This window comes from Notolepis coatsorum (assembly GCF_963971535.1).
Source record: "Notolepis coatsorum genome assembly, chromosome: 2".
NCBI lineage: Eukaryota > Metazoa > Chordata > Actinopteri > Aulopiformes > Paralepididae > Notolepis > Notolepis coatsorum.
This window is the reverse complement of record NC_140166.1, coordinates 152,921,736-152,947,699: the sequence shown is the minus strand read 5'-3', so window position 1 is coordinate 152,947,699 and position 25,964 is coordinate 152,921,736. Positions and strand designations below refer to the sequence as shown.

The window sequence follows — 25,964 nt, the reverse complement described above, 5'->3', positions numbered from 1 at the left end:
TGTAGTGTGGTAGTGAAAGGTTAACCTTCTGTAGTGTGGTAGTGAAAGAGTTAACCTTCTGTAGTGTGGTAGTGAAAGGTTAACGTTCTGTAGTGTGGTAGTGAAAGAGTTAACCTTCTGTAGTGTGGTAGTGAAAGGGTTAACCTTCTGTAGTGTGGTAGTGAAAGGGTTAGCCTTCTGTAGTGTGGTAGTGAAAGGTTAACCTTCTGTAGTGTGGCAGTGAAAGGGTTAACCTTCTGTAGTGTGGTAGTGAAAGGTTAACCTTCTGTAGTTTGGCAGTGAAAGGGTTAACCTTCTGTAGTGTGGTAGTGAAAGGTTAACCTTCTGTAGTGTGGTAGTGAAAGAGTTAACCTTCTGTAGTGTGGTAGTGAAAGGTTAACCTTCTGTAGTGTGGTAGTGAAAGAGTTAACCTTCTGTAGTGTGGCAGTGAAAGGGTTAACCTTCTGTATTGTGGTAGTGAAAGGTTAACCTTCTGTAGTGTGGTAGTGAAAGAGTTAACCTTCTGTAGTGTGGTAGTGAAAGGTTAACGTTCTGTAGTGTGGTAGTGAAAGGGTTAACCTTCTGTAGTGTGGTAGTGAAAGGTTAACCTTCTGTAGTTTGGCAGTGAAAGGGTTAACCTTCTGTAGTGTGGTAGTGAAAGGTTAACCTTCTGTAGTGTGGTAGTGAAAGAGTTAACCTTCTGTAGTGTGGCAGTGAAAGGGTTAACCTTCTGTAGTGTGGTAGTGAAAGGTTAACCTTATGTAGTTTGGCAGTGAAAGGGTTAACCTTCTGTAGTGTGGTAGTGAAAGGTTAACCTTCTGTAGCGTGGTAGTGAAAGAGTTAACCTTCTGTAGTGTGGCAGTGAAAGGGTTAACCTTCTGTAGTGTGGTAGTGAAAGGTTAACCTTCTGTAGTGTGGCAGTGAAAGGGTTAACCTTTTGTAGTGTGGTAGTGAAAGGTTAACCTTCTGTTAACTTACTAAACCTCACAAACACCAGCAAGGAAAGGCTGCATCAAAATAACTGTTTTGTTTCGTAGTGGCGTTTCTGCCACTCTTCACAAGCAAAGAGACTGTTCCATTCCGTGAAAACCCGCCCTACTCTGCTCTGATTCGCAGACTGTGGGTGGGGTGGGGGGGGGGGGGGAAACACTGAATGTGATTGGATCAGAGTAGCCAGACATACAGGCAGAGCAGCCAGCCGGACAGTGGAACAGAGAGAGAGGAGACAGCTGAGGATTTAACGAGGCGCGTTAATACATTTGTTTATCTGGCTTACTGCTGCGGTTTCAAGCCATGCAATAACAAAGCGCAACATTAAAATAAGGACAGCATTAAGTTGCAATAATACAGTACAGCTCAATACACACAATTGTTAAGGGGTTGCAGACCCGAGAAAGACGTTTGTCTTGTCATCAAATGAATTGCCAGCGCACGTTCGTCTTCAGCAGCAACAACAACCAACGCGTCCTATAATGATAATAAGTTGTTTGTTATTTTCTTTGAGTTTCCCTATTGAATTAATTTACTTCTTATACCATTAGGTTGCAATAAATTCACTCTGAACGAAATTCATTCGCTCATCAAATTCGTGACATTCTAAATGTGTTTTAATGTTGTTTAATTTAATGACAATACACCCGCGCGGACTCGCGTTTTTTGATGACTTTTTTTTTAATCTTTTTTATATGGACACTGCGTTTGTCACAAGTTACGTTGCTATAACTTATAACATTAATATAAAGTGTATAAACATTGTTCTTCTCCCTGCTAAGAAAGGAGAGCGTTTGGCCGTGTGTGTTTCAACACCTCTTAAGTACCTGTTAAGCATACGCGGACAGACCCACACCGTAATGCCCTCGCCTGTAGTTTTTCCACAGTATTGAGAGACAATACTTGTCGAACTATATAACAATAATTAACTCATTTACAAATTGTATTTAAGTTTGCAAATAAGGGCAAATAAGGGAACACATTAATGACATTTCAAAGATGTAAAAAAAAAACAGATTTCGATTTTTTCGATTTTCTGAAGAGCAAGACATTTGTTCCTTTCCTGCACTTGTTTCTCACCGGATCAAATCGGGTTTGGTCACGTCGGGGCACATATAGTAATGTAGTGTGGTGTCATGGTAATTCCCCTAAGTACTGTAGTACATACACTAGTATGGTGGTGTGGTAATTTCCGTTTAGTGCTGTAGTACATATTACTGTCTGTAATACGGTGTTGTGGTAATTTCCGTATAGTACTGTAGTACATACAGTACTGTAGTATGGTGTTATGGTAATTGCATTAAGTGCTGTAATACATACAGTACTGTATTATGGTGTTATGGTAATTCATTAAGTGCTGTAATACATACATTATTGTAGTATTGTGTTATGGTAATTGCATTAAGTGATGTAATACATACAGTATTGTAGTATTGTGTTATGGTAATTGTATTAAGTGATGTAATACATACAGTATTGTAGTATGGTGTTATGGTAATTGCATTAAGGATGTAATCAGACCCGGCGCCATGGGCGGGCATTAGGGGGCCGGGGCCGGGCCCGCCCACTGAGTTAGCTGTACCCACCCTGTTTTTTTTTTTTTTTTTTTTTATCAAAGTCGACTATCCAAATCCTTAGTCGGGGACAGCCCTAGTGGGCACTGATGTCAACAACAACATTACTGAAGCTAGCACGGCACTCTGTGAGAATTCGTTTTCTACCCTCAAGAACGTCTTTACAGAACATCGCCTTAGTATGCTTCATCGACGCAAGGCCAATTTAATTCAGTTGGCATTTGAGAAGGACTTAAAAAAGTTCAGGAATGAGTGGAGGGGCAGTGTTTTAAGAAGATTTCACTCTGTCCCCAAACGCCGCTTACCGCTCTACTAATGATGGTGAGTAGCCTGTGGAGGAATTTTGTTTGCTTTTTTATGCACCTTATTTTTGTCAGTTCAGTTCAGTTTGTCAGTGAATTCAGAAGTGTTGAATAAATGGAGACTTTTCAAAGATATAGAATAGAATAGAAATGTATTATCCTGAGGGAAATTTGACACTGCAAATCACTCAACATTAAACATTTAGACAGAACAAGTCACGAATAAGAATAACAAAACAAATGGCCTAAGAATAGAATAAAATTAAATAGAATAAAAATAGAATAAAAGATACAGTAAATAAATACAGTAAAAATATACTGAAGTCTACAGTAGGTGTAATATTGCACAGTGCTGTTTAAAAAGTAAGAGTCCAGGAAGATGGTAACTGTCACTCTGTGCTCAGTGATGCAGTGAGGCACAGTGATGCATTGTATAGTCTGATGGCTGTTGGAATGAAGGACTTCCTGTGCCGCTCAGTGCTGCATTTAGGTAGTGTGAGCCTAGCACTGAACATGCTCCTCCTGTCCGCCAAGTCTGTGTATAGTGGGTGGGAGGGGTTTTCCCTGATGGCCTGGAGCTTAGCAAGGTTCCTCCTCTCCGCCACCCTCGCTAGAGTCCAGCTCCACCCCAACCACGCTACTGGCCTTCCTGACCATCTTATCCATCCTGTTTGTGTCCCCTGCTCTCAGTCCGCTGCCCCAGCAGGTCTGTTATATATATCCGTTCAGTCTGTTTTTGTAGAAGTGAATGTTCTTAAGATAGAGAGAAATTAGATTTTTCAATTGCCTCTCTGCTGTTTAGTTCAGCAACGTGGGCAGCGCCAAGCAAGCCACAGCGCCGTTGTCCCAGCTGAAACGTATAAAAGGGAACCTGTGTTGAAAAACCATTGTGCCCCCCCGAGAACATTTTATGCCCCCCCACTAATTTGTTTCTGCAGCCTGGTCTGGATGTAATACATATTGTACTGTAGTATGGTGTTATGCTAATTTCATTAAGTGATGTAACACATATTGTACTGTAGTATGGTGTTATGGTAATTGCATTCAGTGATGTAATACATATTGTACTGTAGTATGGTGTTATGGTAATTTCACTGTAGTACATATAGTACTTATGAATACTAAGTAGTATGAATGTTCATCCAAACGATGCCTCTGCCATGATAACACTTCAACTTTCTGAGTCTCATGATGCACCAAACCAACACTGATTTCCGTGCATTAGACCAGCACATCTGGGTACCTTGGCTCTGCTCTCAATCACGTCTACTTCTGGGGGGAAACACAGATGCCATTCCTGTACAAGCTATGAAAACTGTTGGCAGGACACTTACTTTTTCTTTTTTTTATCCACTTTTTCTCCACTTTTTCTATTTTTCTCCCATCCCAATTTCATATAGCCAATTCTCCCCTCCCCTGTCTTGAACGTTGCTAGACTATGCCCCCCACTGGTCGGTTGTAGTGAGGATAGAAGCCTTGCATCACGTGTCCCCTCCGGTACACGAGGAGGCAGCCTGTCGCATCTTTTCACCAGACAGCGCAGACTCTCAGTGGCGAGGAGTAACGCATGGGAGGCTCACGCTGCCCCCGATACTTCCTGTCTCTGCTGTGCAGGCGTCACCCAACCGACCTGTAGGAGTCGCTGTCCACAACGTCCAATCCCCACCCATCGACTTTCCACCCGCTGACTCTGCCAAATGAGCCAGTACGACGGCCGGCCCAAGTTGAAGGCAATGCTGAGACTGGGATTCGATACCGGAGTCTCTTGCATTGGTGATGAGCTCAATCTCCGCTACGCCACCCAGCCGCCCTGGACACTTACTTTTATTTTTTATTTTTTTTGGAAATGTTCGTTTTGTTTGTGCAGAGTCCACCACTGATCACGATTGTGAGAAGTGATGTTTGATCTGGTCTTCAGGCCCCTTCATTATTTCCACTATGGTCCTTTTCCCCCCAGTCAGCAGCAAGAGATTTCAACACTTTCCGGACCTGGACATTTAATATTACATTTACAAATATTTGGGTGACATTATAAATAGTAATTACTATTTCTGGGACTTTGTTAGGATAAGGATTGCAGCTTCTCCTACGTTGCATTCGGATGAAAGGAATCAATGAGAGACGATGAACTCTTTAGCCTCTTGGCTTGGTTTAGTTTTAGTTAGGCATAAACATACTTTAGCGTGCACCTGCTACCAGTGGCGGCTGGTGAATTTTTCTCCAGGGGGGTCGATACCAAAAATGTACATGTAACAAGGTATCACAATGTCACATCGCGAAACCACACACTGAGTAGCCTACTGTGTGCGTCAGAGCGTTGGTGAAACCACAAGCGTACGAATATTTAAGTAGGTACAGTTACAGTACAACTATCACGCACATCCCGATCTCCTGATCTCTCTCTATCTCTCTCTCTCTCTCTCTCTCTCTCTCTCTCTCTCGCTCTCTCTCACACAGCATTAACCTCACGTGGAATCCCAAGATCAGACCTAGTATACTACTGTATATGAATAACGTCAGTATGAGACTATGAGTACAGCATAGTTTGCATATTGTTAAAAGAGCCAAGGCTGGCTTGTGTAAATTAAACATAATGACTTACCATCAGAAGAGTTGACATTCAGCTGTCCACAAAAAAATATATAGCTTGTTGTTGTTGTTGTTGTTGTTGTTGTTGTTGTTGTTGTTGTTGTTGTTGTTATTATCGAACCAGCTAAGACAGAGTATAGCCTAACCCTTCAAGCTTTGTGGTCCAGGCTTGAAATTTCCATAAAAGTGTCCATATAAATCTATTTAGTTAGATCCAACACTGTCTGAATGTACAGTATCTTGTGATTATTATCAATTTCCCACAACTCCTAGCCGAGCGTATTTCCCTACTAGACTCGAGGTGAGTAGGGACGTGATGTCACGTGCCACTCTCAGCCAATAGAGTGACTACTTCGGGCAAGCGCCCTCGAGATATCGTATTTGATTGTGTTATGTTGTACGTACGTATTTATTTACGTACGTATGTATTTGCATTTTGCCCTGTGAGTTGCGCACCTTCGGTGGAGCTGAGATCGAGCGCCCATGAAAAGGGAGTGGAGGGGGCTATGCCGCTAGGGGCCGGGGGGCGTGAATACTTTCCCCACGGCAGTTGTATCAGGCTTCGTAAACCGAACGCGGAAGGACAACTGCTTTGGGGAAAGTATTCACGCGGCCAAATAATTCTTTCTTCTTCTTCTTTTAACCAGGGGGGGCGGCGCTCTAGCGCCCTCTATTGACCAGCCGCCACTGCCTGCTACTACAAGGTGCAGGGAGGGAAGAGAACTGAACAGGTGGACACACCCTTTTTATCAGCTCAGTGTGACGACACAAATGTGCGCCTCAACCTTGCGCTTGAGCGCCCCATAGTGTTACAACAACAGTATTGCACTCTTACAAACAGTATATTGGCACATTTAGTACAACTGAGGACACTTGTATACCTTTACTCTTAACAGACTTGATCGTCTTAAGCATGATTTGTGAAGAAACAGCATCTACCCCATGTTTACTCCTCACAAGGTGTTCACAGTGCAGCGCTGATGACACGACGACAACACTATCAAACATCCCAGGTCTATGTTAACATGTAACAGCTACTCTGAACTCTGTTGCCTATACTAACCCATATCTACTGCCTTCACTGTCTACAACTGGCTTACACTGTAATCATAACTAACTACCTCAACCTAGTCTACCCACATAGCACTGTATGATAGCCATGTACACTGTGTATACAAGAATACATCTCCATATAATAATAATAATAATAATAATAATACATTTATTTTATATAGCGCCTTACATAAGGCATCTCAAAGCGCTTTACATACATGATGGCATTATAGCATACGGACAAACACAGTACATGGACTTTCACAATGACGACAAGGGGGGGGTAATACAGAGAGAGGGAGACAACTTAGAGGCAAGACAGAGAGAAAATTATACTAAAATATAGGTGTGTACAGATGTGAAAATGTAAGTGATGCAGGGGTTGGGGGGTCAGGAGTGAGGGTATGCAAGATTGAACAGGTGGGTTTTGAGGTGGGACTTAAATGTTTCTACGGATGGGGGCTTCTTTGATGTGTAATGGGATTTGATCCTGTTTATATACCTGTATGCATATCCACTCTGCACAGTACACGCTGTATACTATATATATATCGGTATATATCCCATACTTACTCTTATTAGTTATACCATTGACCAGTATGGCTTACTACCATAGTGTATTTATACTATCACTGAAGTATAAAATACACTATGGTAGTAAGCCATACTGGTCAGTGGTATAACACTGTTCATAATAATACTGTACGTACATCAGATTAGCATATTTAATCTGTAGCTTCGTTATTACATGTAATAAACTTGTTATACTGTATATTGTTATGCACTTTGCTGTTACCATGCACTCTGGTTAGATGCCAACTTATTTTTGTTGTAGAGTAACTTGTGCTGTACGATGACAATATATTTTAATCTGATCGAATCAACATTCAAGAATGTTGGTTTGACTGGGAACGCTCATTTCTATCAATTCAAATTCTATGTATATGTGTGTATATATATATATATATATATATATATATATATATATATATATATATATATATATATATATATATATATATATATATATATATATATATATATATAATAATGAATAGAAATCCCTTGTGCTGATGTAAATTGAGCCACAGATGTTGCATACAGTATGTTGTTTCTGCATTGTGTTCCCCCAGGAGCCGTCGCTTCCGTCGCAGTGGGGCACGTGTCTCTGGATTGGACCGTGTGGGGGGAGTTGGTCCTAGGGGGTTTCTCTGTCCTGATTGCAGGGGCTGTGTACCTGATGGTTCTGACCCACAACATCTGGCTCTGCTACGGCTGCTACGTCCTCTTCAAAGTGCTCTACATGCAGCTCATCACCATCTGCACGTGAGGAGCACACGCTCTGTACACGCTCTGTACACGCCGCTGTTTCACTGGCAGGCTCGCCACAACACAACACAACACAATACAACACTATACAACACAATACAACACTATACAACACAACACAACACAACACGATACAACACAATACAAAATAATACAATACAACACAATACAACACAATACAACACTATACAACACTATACAACACAATACAACACAATACAACACAATACAACACAACACAATACAACACTATACAACACAATACAACACAATACAACACAATACAACACAACACAATACAACACTATACAACACAATACAACACAATACAAAATAATACAATACAACACAATACAACACAATACAACACAATACAACACTATACAACACTATACAACACAATACAAAAGTTTTATTGATAAAATCTCTGCTCTCAGACCAGTTCTCATTACAGCCTTCCCAGCCCCCCCCCCCCTTCTCCCCTACACTCCCTGCCTGCTGTTTTTGAGCAGTTCCAGCCCGTCTCTCCCTCCTCTCTCTCTGACATAATTAAACACTTACGGCCCACAAACTGCCCCTTAGATAGCCTTCCCTCTCGCCTTCTAAAAGAAGTGCTCGATTCAGTCTTCTTGCCCACTATTCTGTTGCTGGTAAATTCCTCTCTCAGCTCTGGCTGTGTCCCAACTGCCTTTAAACACAATGTGGTTCAACCCCTGATAAAAATGAAAAACCTTGATCCCTCTATTTTATCTAATTTCAGGCCTATTTCCCAATTACCCTTCCTGTCAAAAGTCCTGGAGCGAGCAGTTTACCTCCAGTTAAAACTGTTTTTAGATGTTCATCAAATCCATGAAAAGTTTCAGTCTGGCTTTAAACCGCGCCATAGCACTGAAACAGCCCTCCTGAGAGTCCAAAATGATCTAATTTTAGCTGCAGATTCTGGAAATCCCGCCATTCTCGTGCTTTTAGACCTTACAGCCGCCTTCGACACTATAGACCACACTGTCCTACTGTCGCGCCTGGAAAAACATGTTGGCATCACAGGCGTCGCCCTAAGCTGGTTCAAGTCCTACCTGACTGACCGGAGCTTCTCAGTCCAGCTTGGAGAATTCTTCTCCTCAGCGGCCCCACTTACCTGTGGGGTGCCCCAGGGGTCGATACTGGGCCCCATCCTCTTTTTATTATATATGTTGCCCTTAGGCTCAATCATTGCAAAGCACAACATGTCCTTCCATTGTTTTGCCGATGATGTGCAGATATATCTACCCTTACAAGCAAAAGGCAAGGTCACATTACAACCACTGCTAGATTGCCTGGCTGATATTAAATTATGGATGAGTTCAAACTTTCTCAACTTAAATGAGCGCAAAACAGAGATAATTTTATTTAGTAATGATTCACCTGACCCTACAGCCATTGCCCTAGGCCCCCTGGGCTCAAATATCCGCTCCTCTGTCAGAAACCTTGGAGTAATCTTCGACAGAAATTTTAAATTTGATAAGCAGGTTAGTTCGGTGGTCCAAACTAGCTTTTTCCACCTCAGACTCCTAGCCAAGACCAAACCATACCTCTCCCAGAAGGATCTGGAGAGGGTGATCCATGCCTTTATCTCGACCCGGCTGGATTACTGCAATGCGTTGTATATCGGCATTGACCAGTTGCTGCTTCTGCCCGCCTGCTTTCCGGTACCAGGAAACGTGACCACATTACACCAGTTCTGGCTTCTCTCCACTGGCTCCCCGTCCGTTTCCGTATTGATTTTAAACTTTTACTGACTGTTTTTAAAGCACTACACGGGCTGGCTCCACCGTACCTAGCTGAGCTCCTACATCACCCCACCCCATCCAGAGCCTTAAGGTCTGCTGACCAGCTGCTGCTGGAGGTGCCTAGGACCAGGCTAAAAACCAGGGGAGATAGAGCCTTTGCTGCTGCTGCCCCCAGACTCTGGAACAGCCTCCCCCTCCACATAAGATCTGCCCAGAGCCTGGAGGTTTTTAAATCCTTGCTCAAAACACATCTCTTCTCCCTGGCCTTTGACCAGAGCTAGCCCAGCATCTATACATGACGTCAGCTGTCACTCTGCATTTTTATCAAATTTTCTTGTCTCTTTTATTGCACTTTGCACTTTGCACTTTGCACTGTACTGTACTCGACCTCTTTTCTAGTGTATTTTTATTGCATTGTATGTGTTTTTTATCATGTTGTAAAGCACTTTGGTTTGGCTGTTAGTCATTTGTAAATGTGCTATACAAATAAAACTGACTTGACTTGACTTGACTATACAACACAATACAACACTATAAAACACTATACAACACAATACAACATACAGTAATACAATACAATACAACATAACAACACAATACAACATACAGTAATACAATACAATACAACATAACAACACAACACAATACAACATAATACAACACAATACAACACAATACAACATAATACAACACAACACAATACAACACAATACAACACAAGACAACATAACACAACACAATACAACACAATACAGCACAATATAACACAATCAAACAGTCCACTCGTTGAACATTCACTCCATGTGGTTAAAATATGCTTAGAATATGTAAAATGTACGTAATAAAGTACTTATCGACCACAAGAAAAAGGTACATATTGTACGTTATGTTATAGCCATAGTAATATATTGACGGATTACAAATACATAACATATTTACATATTTATTCAATATTAAAAAGATTGAAACTTTTTACGGTTTCTAAAAATGAATCCAGGCCCCTCGCATGTAAAGTGCCTTCACTTCAAGACTACTGACAATTTTCTGAAAGCCTCAACCAAACCATAATAATAACCTTAACCACACTGTTACCTTTAACTAACCATAACCATAACCCTAACTCTAACCTTAACCACACTGTTACATTAACCTAAACCCTAACCTTAACCATAACTCTAACTGTATATCTTAACCATAACTGTTAAACGTTAAAACGAACCAGCATCATAGTATTGCTGTGTTTGCATCAGGGTGGGTGGTTGGCTGAGTCTAATGATGAGAGCACTCGCCCGCAACCACAATCATTGTTGATTGTAATCACAGTGATTTGCTTTGGACTTTTGCAGATACAAAACATAACATATTACTTAATGCAATATGTAAATATACTGTATGACTTATGGCTATAACATAACGTACATTATGTACCTTTTTTCCTGTGGTCAATTAGTACTTTATTTACATTTTCTGAGACTGTGTAGGGTATAAAGTGTAATGTTTATTGAATTTTAAGAGTAACAAATCACACTATTAGTCATGGATATTGCCATCCTATACTGCTAGGGTCCCGTACCGCTATGGAGGATAATAGCCTTGTCTTTTCACGGCCGAGGGAGTCCTATTCCTTCTCAGTTTAAATGACTCATTAACAGGGGTGTAAAAAGTACCCAGAAATTATACTTAAGTGAAAGTATGGGTACCATCTCAAAATCGTACTCAAGTAAAAGTCAGAGTATCTGGCTAGAAACACACTTGAGTAAAAGTAAAAAAAAATCTACTTTTAAATGTACTTAAGTACTAAAAAGTCAAAGTAAAAACTTGTTTTCGGACTGTCTATTCTTCTGATAGCAGGAGTTTAATCAAAGATCCCCGCTTTCTAGTCTTGCACAAGGACCAATCAGCATGGGTATGGGCGGGTTCATTTCCCATTGATGGGGATTTGATTGACTATTTTTTAATAAAGTGCGGCCGCAGGATTAAATAACATTAACGTTAGTTAGGCCAGAGAAACAAATATACTAATTAAAATAGTTGGATCTGCGAGATTTGTACTTTGTATGTCTGCATTTTAAATGTAAGGAGTAAAAAGTACGTGTTTTTCTCAGGAATGTAATTGAGTAAAAGTACAAGTATACAAACCTAATAATACTTGAGTAAAGTACAAATCCCCCCAAAACAGTACTTAAGTATTGTAACGAAGTACAATTACTCAAGTACTTTACACCCCTGGTGCGTTCCCCCATTAGTTTTCAGATCGCCAGGCAGCTGAGCAGGGAGCGCTACGCGCTGGTGTTTGGCATCAACAGCTTCGTGGGGACGGTCCTCCAGAGTGTCCTCACTGCTGTCGTCATCAACACAGAGAGCCTGCAGCTCACCATCCTCTCACAGGTACCGTATAAACACATCAACACAGAGAGCCTGCAGCTCACCATCACCTCACAGGTACCATATAAACACACACACACGCTTAACCGTCTGTAGTGTGGTAGTGAAAGGGTTAACCCCTTTGTTGTGTGGTAGTGAAAGGGTTAACCTTCTGTAGTGTGGTAGTGAAAGGGTTAACCATCTGTAGTGTGATAGTGAAAGGGTTAACCGTCTGTAGTGTGGTTCAGATTCAGATTTCTTTAATCGCCATTTTGTACAGGTACAAAATGGAACGTGATTTGACATTACAGTGCATGATTGATATTTTCACAAATAGGAACAACATGATAATAATAATGATAAATAAATAAGTAAGTGCAAAACAGGACAGAACAGTGAGACAACAATAAGACAGTAAAGTGCAGTGGTGGGGGACATGGAAACAGTGCAGCAGAGTTCAAGTCCAGAGGTCCAGCCCTAGCAGCTCGCCATATAGGGGGGGAGGGGGGGGAGCAGGGGGACACCTGACTCATTTACCAGGCAAGCTGCTGAGGGGAAGAAGCTGAGTCTATGGCGGGACTTTAATGTCTTGGGCAGCCGTAGCCGCCTGCCGTGGGGGAGCATGGTGAAGAGGTCGTGACCCGGGTGGGCGGGGTCTGCCATGATCTTCCTCGCCCTCCTCAAGGCCCTGGAGGAATGTAGGGACTCGAGGGAGGGAAGGGGGCAGCCGATCACCCTCTCTGCTGATCATATCACCCGCTGCAGCTTGGCCTTGTCCCTGACCGTGGCTGCAGGGAACCAGGTGATGATGGAGAGGGTGAGGATGGACTGGATGATGGCAGTGTAGAACTGGACCATCATAGTCCTCGGCAGCCTAAACTTCCTCAGCTGACGTAGGAAGAACATCCTCTTCCGGGCCTTTTTATTGAGAGCGATGGTGTTCAGCTCCCATTTCAGGTCCTGGGAGAGTGTCATGCCGAGGAAGCGGCAGGACTCCACAGAGGCCACCGGGGTGCCTCCCAGAATGATCAGGGTGGGGGGGGGGCTGCCTTCCGCCTGAAGTCCACTACCATCTCCACTGTTTTCTGGGGGTTGAGGTCCAGGTTGTTGCAGCTGCACCAGCTCAGCAGCCTCTCGATCTCCCTCCTGTAGGCGGACTCGTCCCCCCTGGATACGAGACCCACCAGGGTGGTGTCGTCCGCAAACGTCAGGAGTTTGACCGAGGGGTGCAGAGAGAAGCAGCTGTTGGTGTACAGGGAGAATAGTAGTGGGGACAGAACACAGTCCTGTGGGGAGCCAGTGCTGATGGACTTGGGATCGGAGATGTTAATTCCCAACTTCACCTGCTGTGACCTGTTTGTCAGGAAGTCCGTAATCCACCTGCAGGTAGAGTCCGGCACCTGCAGCAGGGACATCTGGTGCTCCAGAATGTGCGGGAGTATGGTGTTGAAGGCCGAGCTGAAGTCCACCAACAGAATCCTGGCGTAGGTCCCTGCAGTGTCCAGGTGTTCCAGGACATAATGCAGAGCCATGTTCACAGCATCGTCCGTGGAACGGTTGGCTCTGTATGCAAACTGCAGGTGGTAGTGAAAGTGTTAAGTGTATGTAGTGTGGTAGTGAAATGGTTAACCTTCTGGAGTGTGGTAGTGAAAGGGTTAACCATCTGTAGTGTGGTAGTGAAAGTGTTAACCTTCTGTAGTGTGGTAGTGAAAGGGTTAACCGTCTGTAGTGTGGTAGTGAAAGGGTTAACGATAGGTTATGTATATAACCTAGTTATATGAGTACTAGCTGAGCGTCCTACTCTTCGCCATCGAGATATACCTCATCTCCAGTACCTAGTGTACTCCATCAACGAATAAAACAAATACACCCAGCACCTGCCAGGCCCCGCCCTAGTGACGTACTATATAGCACTAGGCGTGGTCACCACTCGCTCTTCCTCGGAAAACCGTTTCCAAAAGAAAAGTTTCCCCAAGGGACCTCAAGGCAAGCTAAGAGCAGGACGCTCAGCCAGTACTCATATAACTAGGTTATACACATAACCTATCGTTATATAGTCGTACTGGCGAATCGCGTCCTGCTCTTCGCCATCGAGATATGGGGACAGAGCAGACGCGAAGACCGACAAATGCACCCCCTGAGGACCCGAAAGCCCACATCAGCGGGGAGGGGAGTCCCGTCACCCCTCCTTCCTAGTGAAGAGGGGGCGGCAGTCAACTCCACCCAAGTGTGAAAAAGAGGGAACTAGAACCTCTTAAACGCACAGCACAGGCAGGACCACGTGTGACACAACACATTGTGGCCCACACCCACACACCCCTGCTACCCCACCGAAGGACGGGAAGCAGGAGAGGTTCCAGACCTCAGAACCGCCTGGGAGACAGAACCCCCCGGTCATGTCCATGAGGTAAAACCTTACGAAGGGACCCGGTGAGGACCATGAAGCCGCAGCACAGATGTCCTCCACCGAGGCCCCACCCAGCAGGGCGGCAGAGGCCGCCACCCCACGAGTGGAGTGCGCCCTGACACCCCCAGGGGGGGGCCAGCCCAGCCAACGTGTAGCAAAGGGCAATGCCCTCGCACAACCAATGGGACAGGCGCTGTTTCGACACTGCCTTACCAGCGCGAGAGCCACCGCAACAGACAAAAAGTTGATCGGTAGCCCTGAGGCCCTGAGTCCCCAAACCTGGACCGGACATGACAGGTGAAGACTCGCCTCCAACTCACTAGCGTGAGGAGGCGGATGAACGCCTGAACCATAATATCCCTGGAGCGGAAAGAGCTCCGGATATTCTTTGGCACGAAGACTGGATTAGGCCTCAGAGTGGCACCGCTATAGAAACGAATAGACAGACACTCAGGCCACACCGAGAGAGCACAGAGCTCACCCACGCGCTTAGCGGAGGTGACGGCCAGCAGGAACGCAGTCCCAAAGGCCTTGCTCAAGAGGCTCAAACGGGGCCTCGGACAACCGACCGAGGACCAATTGAAGATCCCAACTCGGAGCCAGAGAACGTTTCACCGGCTTAAGGCGCTGAGCGCCAAGCAGTAACGCTTCACAAGAGGGTGGCCTTACACCACTCTTGGAAAATACGCCACCTACCCGCGTAACCCGCGATAGTGGAGGGAGCATGCGCGTTCCGGATGGTACCAACCACAGAAGGATCCATCCTCTCCAGACTCACCCTCTCACCAGCCAAACCATCAGCGGCTGGCCCAGCACAGGGAACTAACACAGAGACCCGTGCGCTTGAGAGAGGGCCCGCGATGACCAAGGAATAGGCCATGACGGGGATACCAAGAGCTGGATCAGGACCGGGAACCACACAGCTGCGCCCCGGTCCGGCGCAATCAGCATAGCATAGCGTTAGGCGCGCTCCAGGATAACGGGGAAAACAACAACGTTTACCCAGATATCCCGCAGCTTGCGCCAATACACAACTCGGTTGTCTCCCGCGACAACTCGAGCAACATCACAAACGCCAGCATTGTCATGCCTAGTGACATCCCACAGCGGGGAACAGTAGAACAGTGACCCAGCATTATAGCATTTAGTATTAGCAGCGCGCTCCAGGACAGCCTGGGAACGTCCAACTCAGAGGGACGTTTACCCAAACATCCTGCCCCTGGCGCCGATATACAACTCGGTTGTCTAACAAAACAACAAGCAGCATTACTAACACCAGCGTTAATGCCTAGTGGCGCAGATCCTACCTTGTGTGAGGTAGCTCGATAGCTACACCTCACACGCCGTCCCTCTGTCTGCTGTCAACAAGACGAGGAGACTACAGACTCGACGCTGAGATGCATCGAAATGCATCCCGCTGCAGAGTCGCAGAACCCATACGAGCGCCGTCAGAACATGCCGAAGATTCCAGGGGTTGGCAAATATCCGGTAAACACTCAACATTGCGTAATTTCTCTAAACTTTTCATTACAACTAGTTTCACAGGGTGCAGTGTGGCAGTGAAATGGTTAAAATGTGTAAATAAAGTACTTATCGACCGCAGGGAAAAACGTACATAATGTTGTGTTATAGCCATAAATAATATATTGACGTATTTTTACGGAAATGTACAATGGGTACATATTACAAATAAGTACATATATTACATATTCCTAAAATGTTAACTTTTAACGTTTTCAGAAAACGTTTGAGTCCCGGGGTGCTCAGATGAGAGGCAAGTGCCTTTACCTCAAGACTACCAAGACACACCTAACCCTAACCCTAACCTTAACCTTTAACCCTAATCTTAACCACACTGTTACCTTAAACTAAACCTAACTTTAACCACACTGTTACATTAAACTAACCCTAACCTTAACCACCCTGTTACCTTAAACAAACCCTAACCCTAACCTTAACCACACTGTTACCTCAAACTAACCCTAACCCTAACCCTTAACCTTAACCATAACTCTAACTTTCTATCTTAAATGTTAAAACAAACCATCATCATTATTGTTTGTATCAGGGTGGGTCGGTGTCTGACTTAGTCTAGTGGACCAAAATCATTGCTGGTTCGACTCCCGGTTGCGCTGTTTGTCTTTTTTGCTGATACGAAATATAAATATATTGACTTATACAATGTGTAAATATATGACTTATAGTATGGCTACTATGACATACCATACATTATGTACCTTTCTTCCTGTGGTCGATTAGTACTTTATTTCAGTTTTCTGACGAGACCGTGTTGCAGCCCTGTGTCCACTGGAGGAACATTGTAGGAGGAGGAACGGGTCGTACATTGTAAATCTTGGGCTGTGGGAACCACTATTTCAAAATGGCTACCTGATTGATTGATTGATTGATTGATTGATTGATTGATTGATTGATTGATTGATTGATTGAAAACTTTATTAACAGATTGCAGAATGGGTACAATACAGTATGGCTCAATACACAAAATTGTTAAGGGGATGCAGACCAGAGAAAGACTTTCGTCTTGTTTACATCAGGGTCCCCCATTTTCAATTCATCATGATCCTATCCACCTATCCTCCTTTTTGAAAATGTTCTCAAGTTTCAGTATTAGCTGAAGTCTTTCAACAAAAATGTTTAAAGTCAAAGAAAGATTGGATTCCGAAGTGAGATTCAACCAACAGGTGAATGGTTTTATAACATCTTGCCAAAAGGACTACAGTTGCGAATTAGCCAGCTGGCTAAAACTGGCACATTTACAGAAATGTTGATTAATGTGTACTGTCCTTTTTAATTAAACTCAAACTGAAACATACAGTACTGTAGCTCAGGAAGATAAAACAACCGCCGCGTCCAAACGTTCTGACACGTTGCCACCTAAAGGTCTAAAGCATAGGTGTCAAACTCATGGCCCGCGGGCCAAATGCGGCCCGCCACGTCATTTGATGTGGCCCCCCAAGAGCTCTGGTAAAAAAAAAATTATATATATATATATATATATATATTTTTTACATTAATCTTGGGTTAAAAAATAGCGGCGTTAAAATAATTGTGGGTTAATGCGTTAATAAAGCTTTGACAGCCTTAATTATTACACATTCTTACACATACATGTGTGTTGAACATCTGAGGTATTGATGAAGTAACTAAGGAAAAAAGCCAAAAGCACTTACTCCTCAGACATTCTTTGACCATTTTACAGCCCAAAATACAAAAAAGATCCAGGCGGAATAGGTAACAAAGGGTTGAAGAAATATTGTCTGAACTGTCAGATGCAAGCTGGCTGTGTGACATAACCGAGCATCTCGCTCAATTGAATAAGAAGCTGTAGGGACGCAAACAAGTCCCACCCAAAACTTGACCAATATAGTTGTGAACTGAGACAACCCTTATTTTGTTATTTTTGAGTACAGTTACAGTTGTGTGTTCATGCAGACACATAATTGCAATTTCATTACTAATTGAAAATGGGGGACCCTGATGCAAACAAGTCGAAAGTCTTTCTCTGGTCTGCATCCCCTTAACAATTGTGTGTATCGAGCTGTACTGTACTGTACCCATTCTGCAATCTGTTAATTAACAAGTTAGATGGATGTATGGCCTCTGCAAGGTTGTGTGCAGCCATTTGTTTTTGTAACATCTGCTACATCTGTCCCACGCGTTCTTTGCAGCTCACAGTTGTTAGTTCTGCCCCTCTTGACTGTGACAAAAATGTTTTGAACAAACTTAATGTCATAGCTTGTATTTGATGATATTCTTCTTTGTTATTTACTTGAATGGTTTGATCATTGATTGATGGGGTTCTGATAAACTAAAATTATTTGTTAAAATAACATAAGCTAACATATATTTTTACATCTATGCAAATGTATATGCAATATGTATAACTTGAATAAGTAATAAATACAGAAACAACATGTTTAACAATATGTAAATGAGTAGCTACATTTATTTTACATTACATTAACATTTATACGGTCTTTGGCCCTTTGAGGGCAACCATAATGCTGATGTGGCCCTCTGTGAAAATGAGTTTGACACCCCTGGTCTAAAGCCTGGCATTTCAGCATAGCAATTTAGTTTAGCAATAATAACTAGTTGCTTAACCCTTATGTGGTGTTAGGATTTCCAGCGACCCGTTTCAAGGTTATAATATGTAATAATTAGGGATGTCCGATATTATCGGCCTACCAATATTATCGGCCGATATCGGCATTCAAATGTGATATGGGAAAATATCGGTATCGGTTTTCAATTTTTTTTTAGTTTTTTTTTTTTTTTTTACATTTCTATAACCTTTATTTACCCAGGCATGCAAGTAAGAACAAATTCTGATTTTATTTATTGTCAAAAGTATGCATAATGTTGTGTTAATTCCACAACAAGAGATATGTAATGTTAATTACCTGAAATTATTCCATTTTTGGGGGGGGGGAAACCCTGCATATATCGGTATCGGTTGATATCGGTTGATATCGGTATCGGAAATTAAGAGTTGGACAATATCGGTATATCGGTATCGGTAAAAAAGCCAATATCGAGCATCCCTAGTAATAATAACCATGTAGTTGATTTTATTAGAACAAGGCTTTATGATATCCTCCACAACACATATATAAGCACAGCAAAACTATGTTTCACCATTTAGAAAATTCTGAAGGTAAGGCGGCTGGGTAGCGCAGCGGACTAAGTGTCTGCCTAACACCGCAGATACACTGGTATCGAATCCAGCTGTCAGTGGGTACCTCCGGCTTGGTCGGTCGTCCATACTAACACAATTGGCAGTGTTAGAGGGTGGGAAGCCGGTGGGGTGGGTATCCTGGTCGTTGTAAACAGGACTCCTACAGGTCGGTCGGGGCGCCTGCTCAGCGAGGAAGGGATCTGGGGGAAGTAGTGTGATCCTCCCACACCTTACGCTCCCCCAATGAGAGTCCTCGCTGTCAGGTGAAAAGAAGCGGCTGGCTGACTCTGTATGTTTCGGAGGAGACATGTGATCGTCTTCATCCCTCCCTAGACCGGCAAGTGGGGGGCAAATGTGCGCAACAACCAGGAAGGGGGGGAGGGGGGAATTGGCATAACGACTAAATTGGGATGGGAGAAAAATACAGAAAGAAGGGGGAGAAAAAATTTATAAAAAAAAAAAAAAAAAATCTGAAGGCATCTGCAGAAAAAAAGGTATGACTGTGGTGTTAGGGTCATTCTTGACCCGGCAAGGTAAAACTATACTATACAGGTAAAACTCATATAGTATCTGACCCCACCTCCACCCCCTTCCTCCAAGAGAACAAATCTTTTCTCACATCACAGTATGTGACCCCTCCCCCACCCCCTTCCTCCACGGGAATAAAAAATTTCTTGCAGTACAATACAGGTGTGACCCCACCTTCACCCCCTTTCTCCACGACAACAAATGGAGATGTTGATACAAATAAACTTGACCTAAAGTTCAAGTTTCTTTATTAGTTGTCATACAGAAGTACAGAATACTTTTATACAAAATGCTTCTTTCTGTTACGCTCCAGAGACTGTGCTAGACAAAAATAGATAAGTATAAAATAAAATAAGTATAGCAAGTATAAAATAGAAGTCACATACGTAGACACAAGTGTTCAGTATGTACATGTACAATGTTCAATGCAGAGTAGAAGTAACTGAGTTACCATACAATATACTATACAATATACTAATATACAATATACTATACAGTGCAAAGCAGAAATGGGATGAGGTACAATTTAGGTACAATTTACAGTAAGGTGTAATGAGGTATGGGTTGTAGTGCAAATGCTTTACCAATAAATATAAAGTGTGTTTAGGTGTTCTAAAGTGTGTAAAGTGGGTGCTGCAGTGAGTTGTTTGTTTAAAGTGAGTGTGTGCGTGTGGATGTGTGTGCTGTGAGTGCATTTGATGGTTGTTACATAGTGTTATTGTTCATTGAGCATCCTGATGGCCTGGGGATAGAAGTTTCTTCTGAGTCTTTCTGTGCTTGCCATGAGACTCCGGTATCGCTTGCCTGACCGCAGCAGTTCAAAGAGGCAGTTGTTTGGGTGGCTGGAGTCTTTGATAATTCTCTTAGCCTTACCCATGCACCGCTTGTTGTAAATGTTCTGGAGAGTGGGAAGCCCCCCTCCAATTGTGCGTTCGGCTGAACGGGCCACTCTCTGTAGTCTGCTACGGTCTTGTGCAGTGCTATTCCCAAACCAGGAGGTGATATTGCCAGTCAGGATGCTCTCTATTGCACATGAGTAGAAGTTCTTAAAGATCTTCAGACTGACTTGGAACTTCCTTAGGCTCCTGAGGAAGTAGAGGCGTTGCCGTGCCTTCTTCACAACACTGTCAATGTGTGTGGTCCATGTCAAGTCCTCGGATATGTGGACTCCGAGGTACTTAAAACTGTTCACTCTCTCAACCGGTGCCCCGTCGATGCTGAGGGGGCTGTAGTCCCTGACCCCCGACCTCCTAAAGTCCACAATCATCTCCTTTGTTTTGCTGTTTTGCTGTTTTCAGGGAGAGGCTGTTCTCTTGACGCCATCCCGCTAGGACCTTGACCTCTTCCAGGTAGGCCCTCTCATCGTTTGCAGAGATCAGGCCCACCACTACTGTGTCGTCAGCAAATTTGATGATTGTGTTGTTGTTCCGCTGTGCCACACAGTCATGTGTGTACAGGGAGTAGAGGAGGGGACTCAGAACACAGCCCTGGGGGGCCCCTATGTTGAGAGTGATGGATGAGGAGGTGCAGTTGCCTGCTCTCACCACCTGGGGTCTGCCCTACAGGAAGTCTAAGAACCACTGGCAGAGGTCATATTTCAAGCCCAGGTCCCTGAGCTTGGCTATGAGTTTGGAGGGGATGCTGAGCTGTAGTCGATGAACAGCATTCTCACATAGTTCCCCTGCCTCTTGTCCAGGTGTGATGCTGCTGTGTGCAGCACATGGGCTATGGCATCCTCCGTGGACCTGTTGGGGCGGTATGCAAATTGCAGGGGGTCCAGGTTGATGGGGAGGGAGGAGCAGATGTAGCCCTTTACTAGCTTCCTAAAGCACTTCATGGCTATGGAGGTAAGAGCTATAGGACGGTAGTCGTTGAGGCAAGCAGGCTTGGATTTTTTTTCTTCAGACAGGTGGGGATGACAGCCTGTTCCAAGGACAGGTTAAATATGTCAGTGAATACCGGGGCCAGTTAATCGGCACAGACTTTTAGGACGCGGCCGGGGATACCGTCCGGTCCTGCTGCCTTCCTGATATTCCTTTTTTTTTTTTTTTTTTTTTTCCTCCTTTTTCCGTCGATTTTCTCCCATCCCAATGTTAGTCGTTATGCCAATTCCCAATCCCCTTCCTGGTCGCTGCGCACTTACCCCCCACAGTCGGTCTGGGAGAGTGGAGGCTATCACGTGCTTCCTCCGACACACGTCTAGCCAATCAACCGCTTCTTTTCACCTTGCAGCGCGGACTCTCACTGAGAAGGTGTAACGTGTGGAAAGATTACACTACCCCCCTTAGATCCTATACGCGCTGAGCAGGCGCCCTGACCGAACTGTAGGAGTCGCTGTTTACAACGACCCGGACCCACCCTGCCAGCTTTCCCACCCTCTAATACAGCCAATTGTATTAGTGTGAACAGTCAGCCAAGCTGGTGACAACGCCGGAGCTGTGAGCTGGATTCGAACAGGCGAATCCAGCGTCTCCGGTGTTGGTGACGAACGCAATCTCCGTTACGCCACCTGACCGCCCTTGATATTCACTTTCTTAAAGGTCCTCCTCACCTCATGTTCTGTTACCCTGAACACTGAGTCTCCATCAGCAGCCCCCCCCCCGCCCTCCTTTGCAGTGGCTTGTAGGCTGGTGTTGTTATTCCCAGCCTCAAACCTTCCATAGAAGGTATTGAGATAATTTGCTAAGGAGATGTCACTGTTCAGCTTGAGGGTGGTGCCTTTGTAATCTGTCATCGTTCTGAGGCCCTGCCACATATCTCTAGAGTCAGCCTGTTCATATTTGTCTACCCAGGGCTTTTGGTTTGGGTAAACTCTAATTGTGGTAGTGGGGATTGTTTCTTCCACCAAAGTACAAACAAAGTCCAGCACTGTCTCTGTGTAGTCATTAATGTTATCTGTGTTATCGCGGAACACCCCCCAGTCTGTACATTCAAGTGCAGCTTGGAGTGTGCCCTCTGATTCTACAGACCATTTTCTGCACCTCTCGCGAGACTACCGGCGCACGCTTGAGACTTTGTTTATACTCCGAAGAGAGGAAGATGGCGGCATGATCAGATTTGCCAAATCCACTGGCAGAATGAGATTTGTAACCACATTTAAATTGCAAGTAACAATGGGTCTCATTCTCCAAAATGTTTCAAAGAGTTCTTTTGGAAGACTTATCTTGGAACCACTGAGACAGAATCAATGACAAGTTCACTCTGAGTCCCAAACGTGCTGGTAATATGTCTTAAGTTGCTGAAACGGTCGCACCTGTGACAAGATCTGGTACCTGCTTGGCGAATGTGATTCTGTCTTAAACTCAAAAGCGCGTTCCCGTTCAGGTCATTTGCATACAAAACAATGCCTCCAGAGCTCCTTATAAGGCAACTAGTGACGCAGCTGTATGAAAATGGATGCGGAAGCGCTTTGCGAGTCTTGCGACCCATCGAAATGAGATTAGATTAATGTATTGGCATCATATACAGCTCGTGGTACACCTGCCGCAGAGCGTGCGCACACACACACGCGCGTGCAGTACTGTATATTAATGAATTAATGATATATAATATATATAGCCGGCTACGGCGTAATGAATGAACGCAGTATGGCTTGTTATTCCATTAATGACTTGTTTCATTAGGATTTGTCTATCCCCCACCCACCCGTCCTACCCAACCTCCTCCAACAGTTTCTATGTCAAATGTACTCTCTTTTCTGGACTCTTTTTGTATCACAAACAGTACTGTATTTGCAAATCTGGTATGTCATAAATGTATAGATGAAGCAGTACTGTCTATCTGTATGTTGTGTGTGTCATATATGTTATGATGAACTGAAAATGGGGGACCCAAGACGAAAGTCTTTCTCTGGTCTGCATCCCCTTAACAATTGTATGTAATTGAGCTGTACTGTACTGTACCCATTCTGCAATCTGTTAATAAAGTTTTCAATCAATCAATCAACAAATCAAACAAAGGTCTGTCCCATTGTATACCAATCAATGGGATACATTGCATGTTGACCTGCATTTTTTCAAATGTATATAATTAATCATTAAAACAGATGTGTAACAAATAAGAAATACAAATTCCACAGAAGGCATTAAATAATTATTATTTTCAATCATTTCACAATAATTGCATAATGTGTTTGAATATCTGAGTAATTAAAGTAATTATACATTTGTCCAAAATAGCTGGTTCAGATATGGTTAAGCAGCTGCCCTGTAATCAGATGAATCCATATTATTTATTTTTCCGACATCAAATGCGTAATTTCTTATCGTACAAATATTGTCATATTTATTTTAATTATGATTAAGTAATTAATTCCAAGGAGGCCTGTAGCGTTAACATGAAGGAATCACGGCGGTTAGGTGGCCGAGCGGAGATTGCGTTTGTCACCAACCCCGGAGCTGTGAGCTGGATTCGTCGCCTGTTCGAATCCAGCTCACAGCTCCGGGGTTGTCACCAGCTTGGCTGGCCGTCTGCACTAATACAATTGGCTGTATTAGAGGGTGGGAGAAGCTGGCGGGGTGGGTCCGGGTCGTTGTAAACAGCGACTCCTACAGTTCGGTCGGGGCGCCTGCTAAGCGCGGATAGGACTTGAGGGGGATAGTGTGGTCCTCCCACACGCTACGCCCTCTCGATGAGAATCCGCGCTACCAGGTGAAAAGAAGCGGTGATTGGCTGGACGTGTGTCGGAGGAAGCACGTGGTAGCCTCCACTCTCCCAGATGATCTGACTGTGGGGGGTAAGTGCGCAGCGACCAGGAAGGGACTGGGAATTGGCATACGACTAACATTGGGATGGGAGAAAAATCGGAGGAAAAATGGAGAAAAAAAAAAAAAAAAAAAAAAACATGAAGGAATCACTATGAGAACACAGTCTGTCAAGTTAATAAAATGTTCAATTAGTCAATCAATCATAAGAGTGCTCCTCAGACCTGACCAGACCTGAAAAATCTAAGCAAATGAATAAAAGGAAGATGATTAAACAGAAGGTTTTGTAGATACAGTACTGAATTCTGCCATCCGGACACATGCCATTTGAAATATGATTATAGAATATAGAATATCAGGCCTAAAATGGTTATGCGATTAAAATGTGATTTAATTAGATAAATTAATTACAAATCCCGTAATTAATTTTGATAACTTTTTTTAATCGCCTGACAGCACTAAAGTAAACACATGAAGAGAGTCCCTCTGAGTGTCTCTCTGAGAGCGACATTATTTATCTTCCTCCCCAGTTCTTCATCTACGCATCCTACTTCGCCGTCCTCGCCCTGCTGTTCCTGGCGAGAGGCGTCTACACTGCGCACCGCGCCGGGCGCCGCCCTGCCGCCTCCCAGGGAGACCAGAGCACCAGCCTGCCGGAGGTCACGACGCGTGTGAAGCAGGGTTCGCACAAGGTTCAACAGACTAAAGCAGGGAACCAGAATATTTAGCATACAAATTATGCTGAGCAGAATGTAATATCATAACTGTCTCTTATTTGTCTTGCAATTGAGCCAATGTTCCTTGGTTTTGAGGTGTGTGTTCAAAAGGAATGTAGTATCAAAAACACGTTCACAAAAAGTATGGGTTACTGAATGCTGAACTGCACTGTTATAATCACTAAGCCATTGTAAGACCTTACCTGTGTCCCTGTATCTCTTGTCTCTGCTGCCCGTCCGTATGTCCATTCTCCTTTTTTTTCTGGTGGCATATTTGAGTTAGTAAAAGTCACCTAGTAAAAGTGAGATAATTGACTATATCAAAACATGCTAGAGCTGTACCGAATAGTTCGAAGCTTCGTTCATAATGTTGTCACGCCTGTGTGAAGCAGGGTTCGCACAGTGCTTAAAGTGCTTACAGTGCTTGATTTTTGACCACAAAAAAAAAGTCACTGCCTGGAATTCCTTGAAAACAGCCCATTTCAGTCCTTGAAATTCAAATCAACCATTCGCATTCAACGTTTTGTTCATCCACGATAAAATTGTTCTGAATCAAGAAATACTTTTTTTTTATCTGAAGTTTAATTAATTGTCGGAAATTGGTTTTATTTTTAAGCCAAACATATTGGATCCGATTTTTTTTCCAATAAAGTCACAGCATTTAAAAGTGAATTGTATCCTTTTAAATGACATTTTAAAATGAAAAATTGTGCTTGGAAAAGTATTGAAAGTCCTTGCATTTAATTGTGCAATGTCTGTGGGAACCCTGGTGAAGGAATAGCACTGCGTCATCGCCGTCGGCAACATCATCACCAGTAAATCTGCCACTTTGCCATCATCGCCATTGTCGTTGTTATTATCATCATCATCATTATAACCATCATCATTATCATCAACAACAATAACAACAACGTCAACAACAAACAACAACACGCGCTGTTTCAGACTTTCTTTTCAGCTGCATT

At 43.6% G+C, this 25,964-nt stretch overlaps 1 protein-coding gene across 1 annotated transcript in view; it reads left to right on the top strand.

Moving 5' to 3' along the window:
• The window catches only part of LOC311223576 (thiamine transporter 2-like), a gene marked incomplete at both ends in the record, with an annotated part of 108,774 nt that extends 83,763 nt beyond the window's left edge, over positions 1-25,011 (top strand). Inside the window, 3 exons of the mRNA XM_084308355.1 lie at positions 7,621-7,813; positions 11,829-11,970; positions 24,814-25,011. Coding sequence (XP_084164481.1) covers positions 7,621-7,813; positions 11,829-11,970; positions 24,814-25,011 — 533 coding nt within the window. The remainder of the gene's footprint in view (positions 1-7,620; positions 7,814-11,828; positions 11,971-24,813) is intronic.
• Positions 25,012-25,964: the final 953 nt, after the last annotated feature.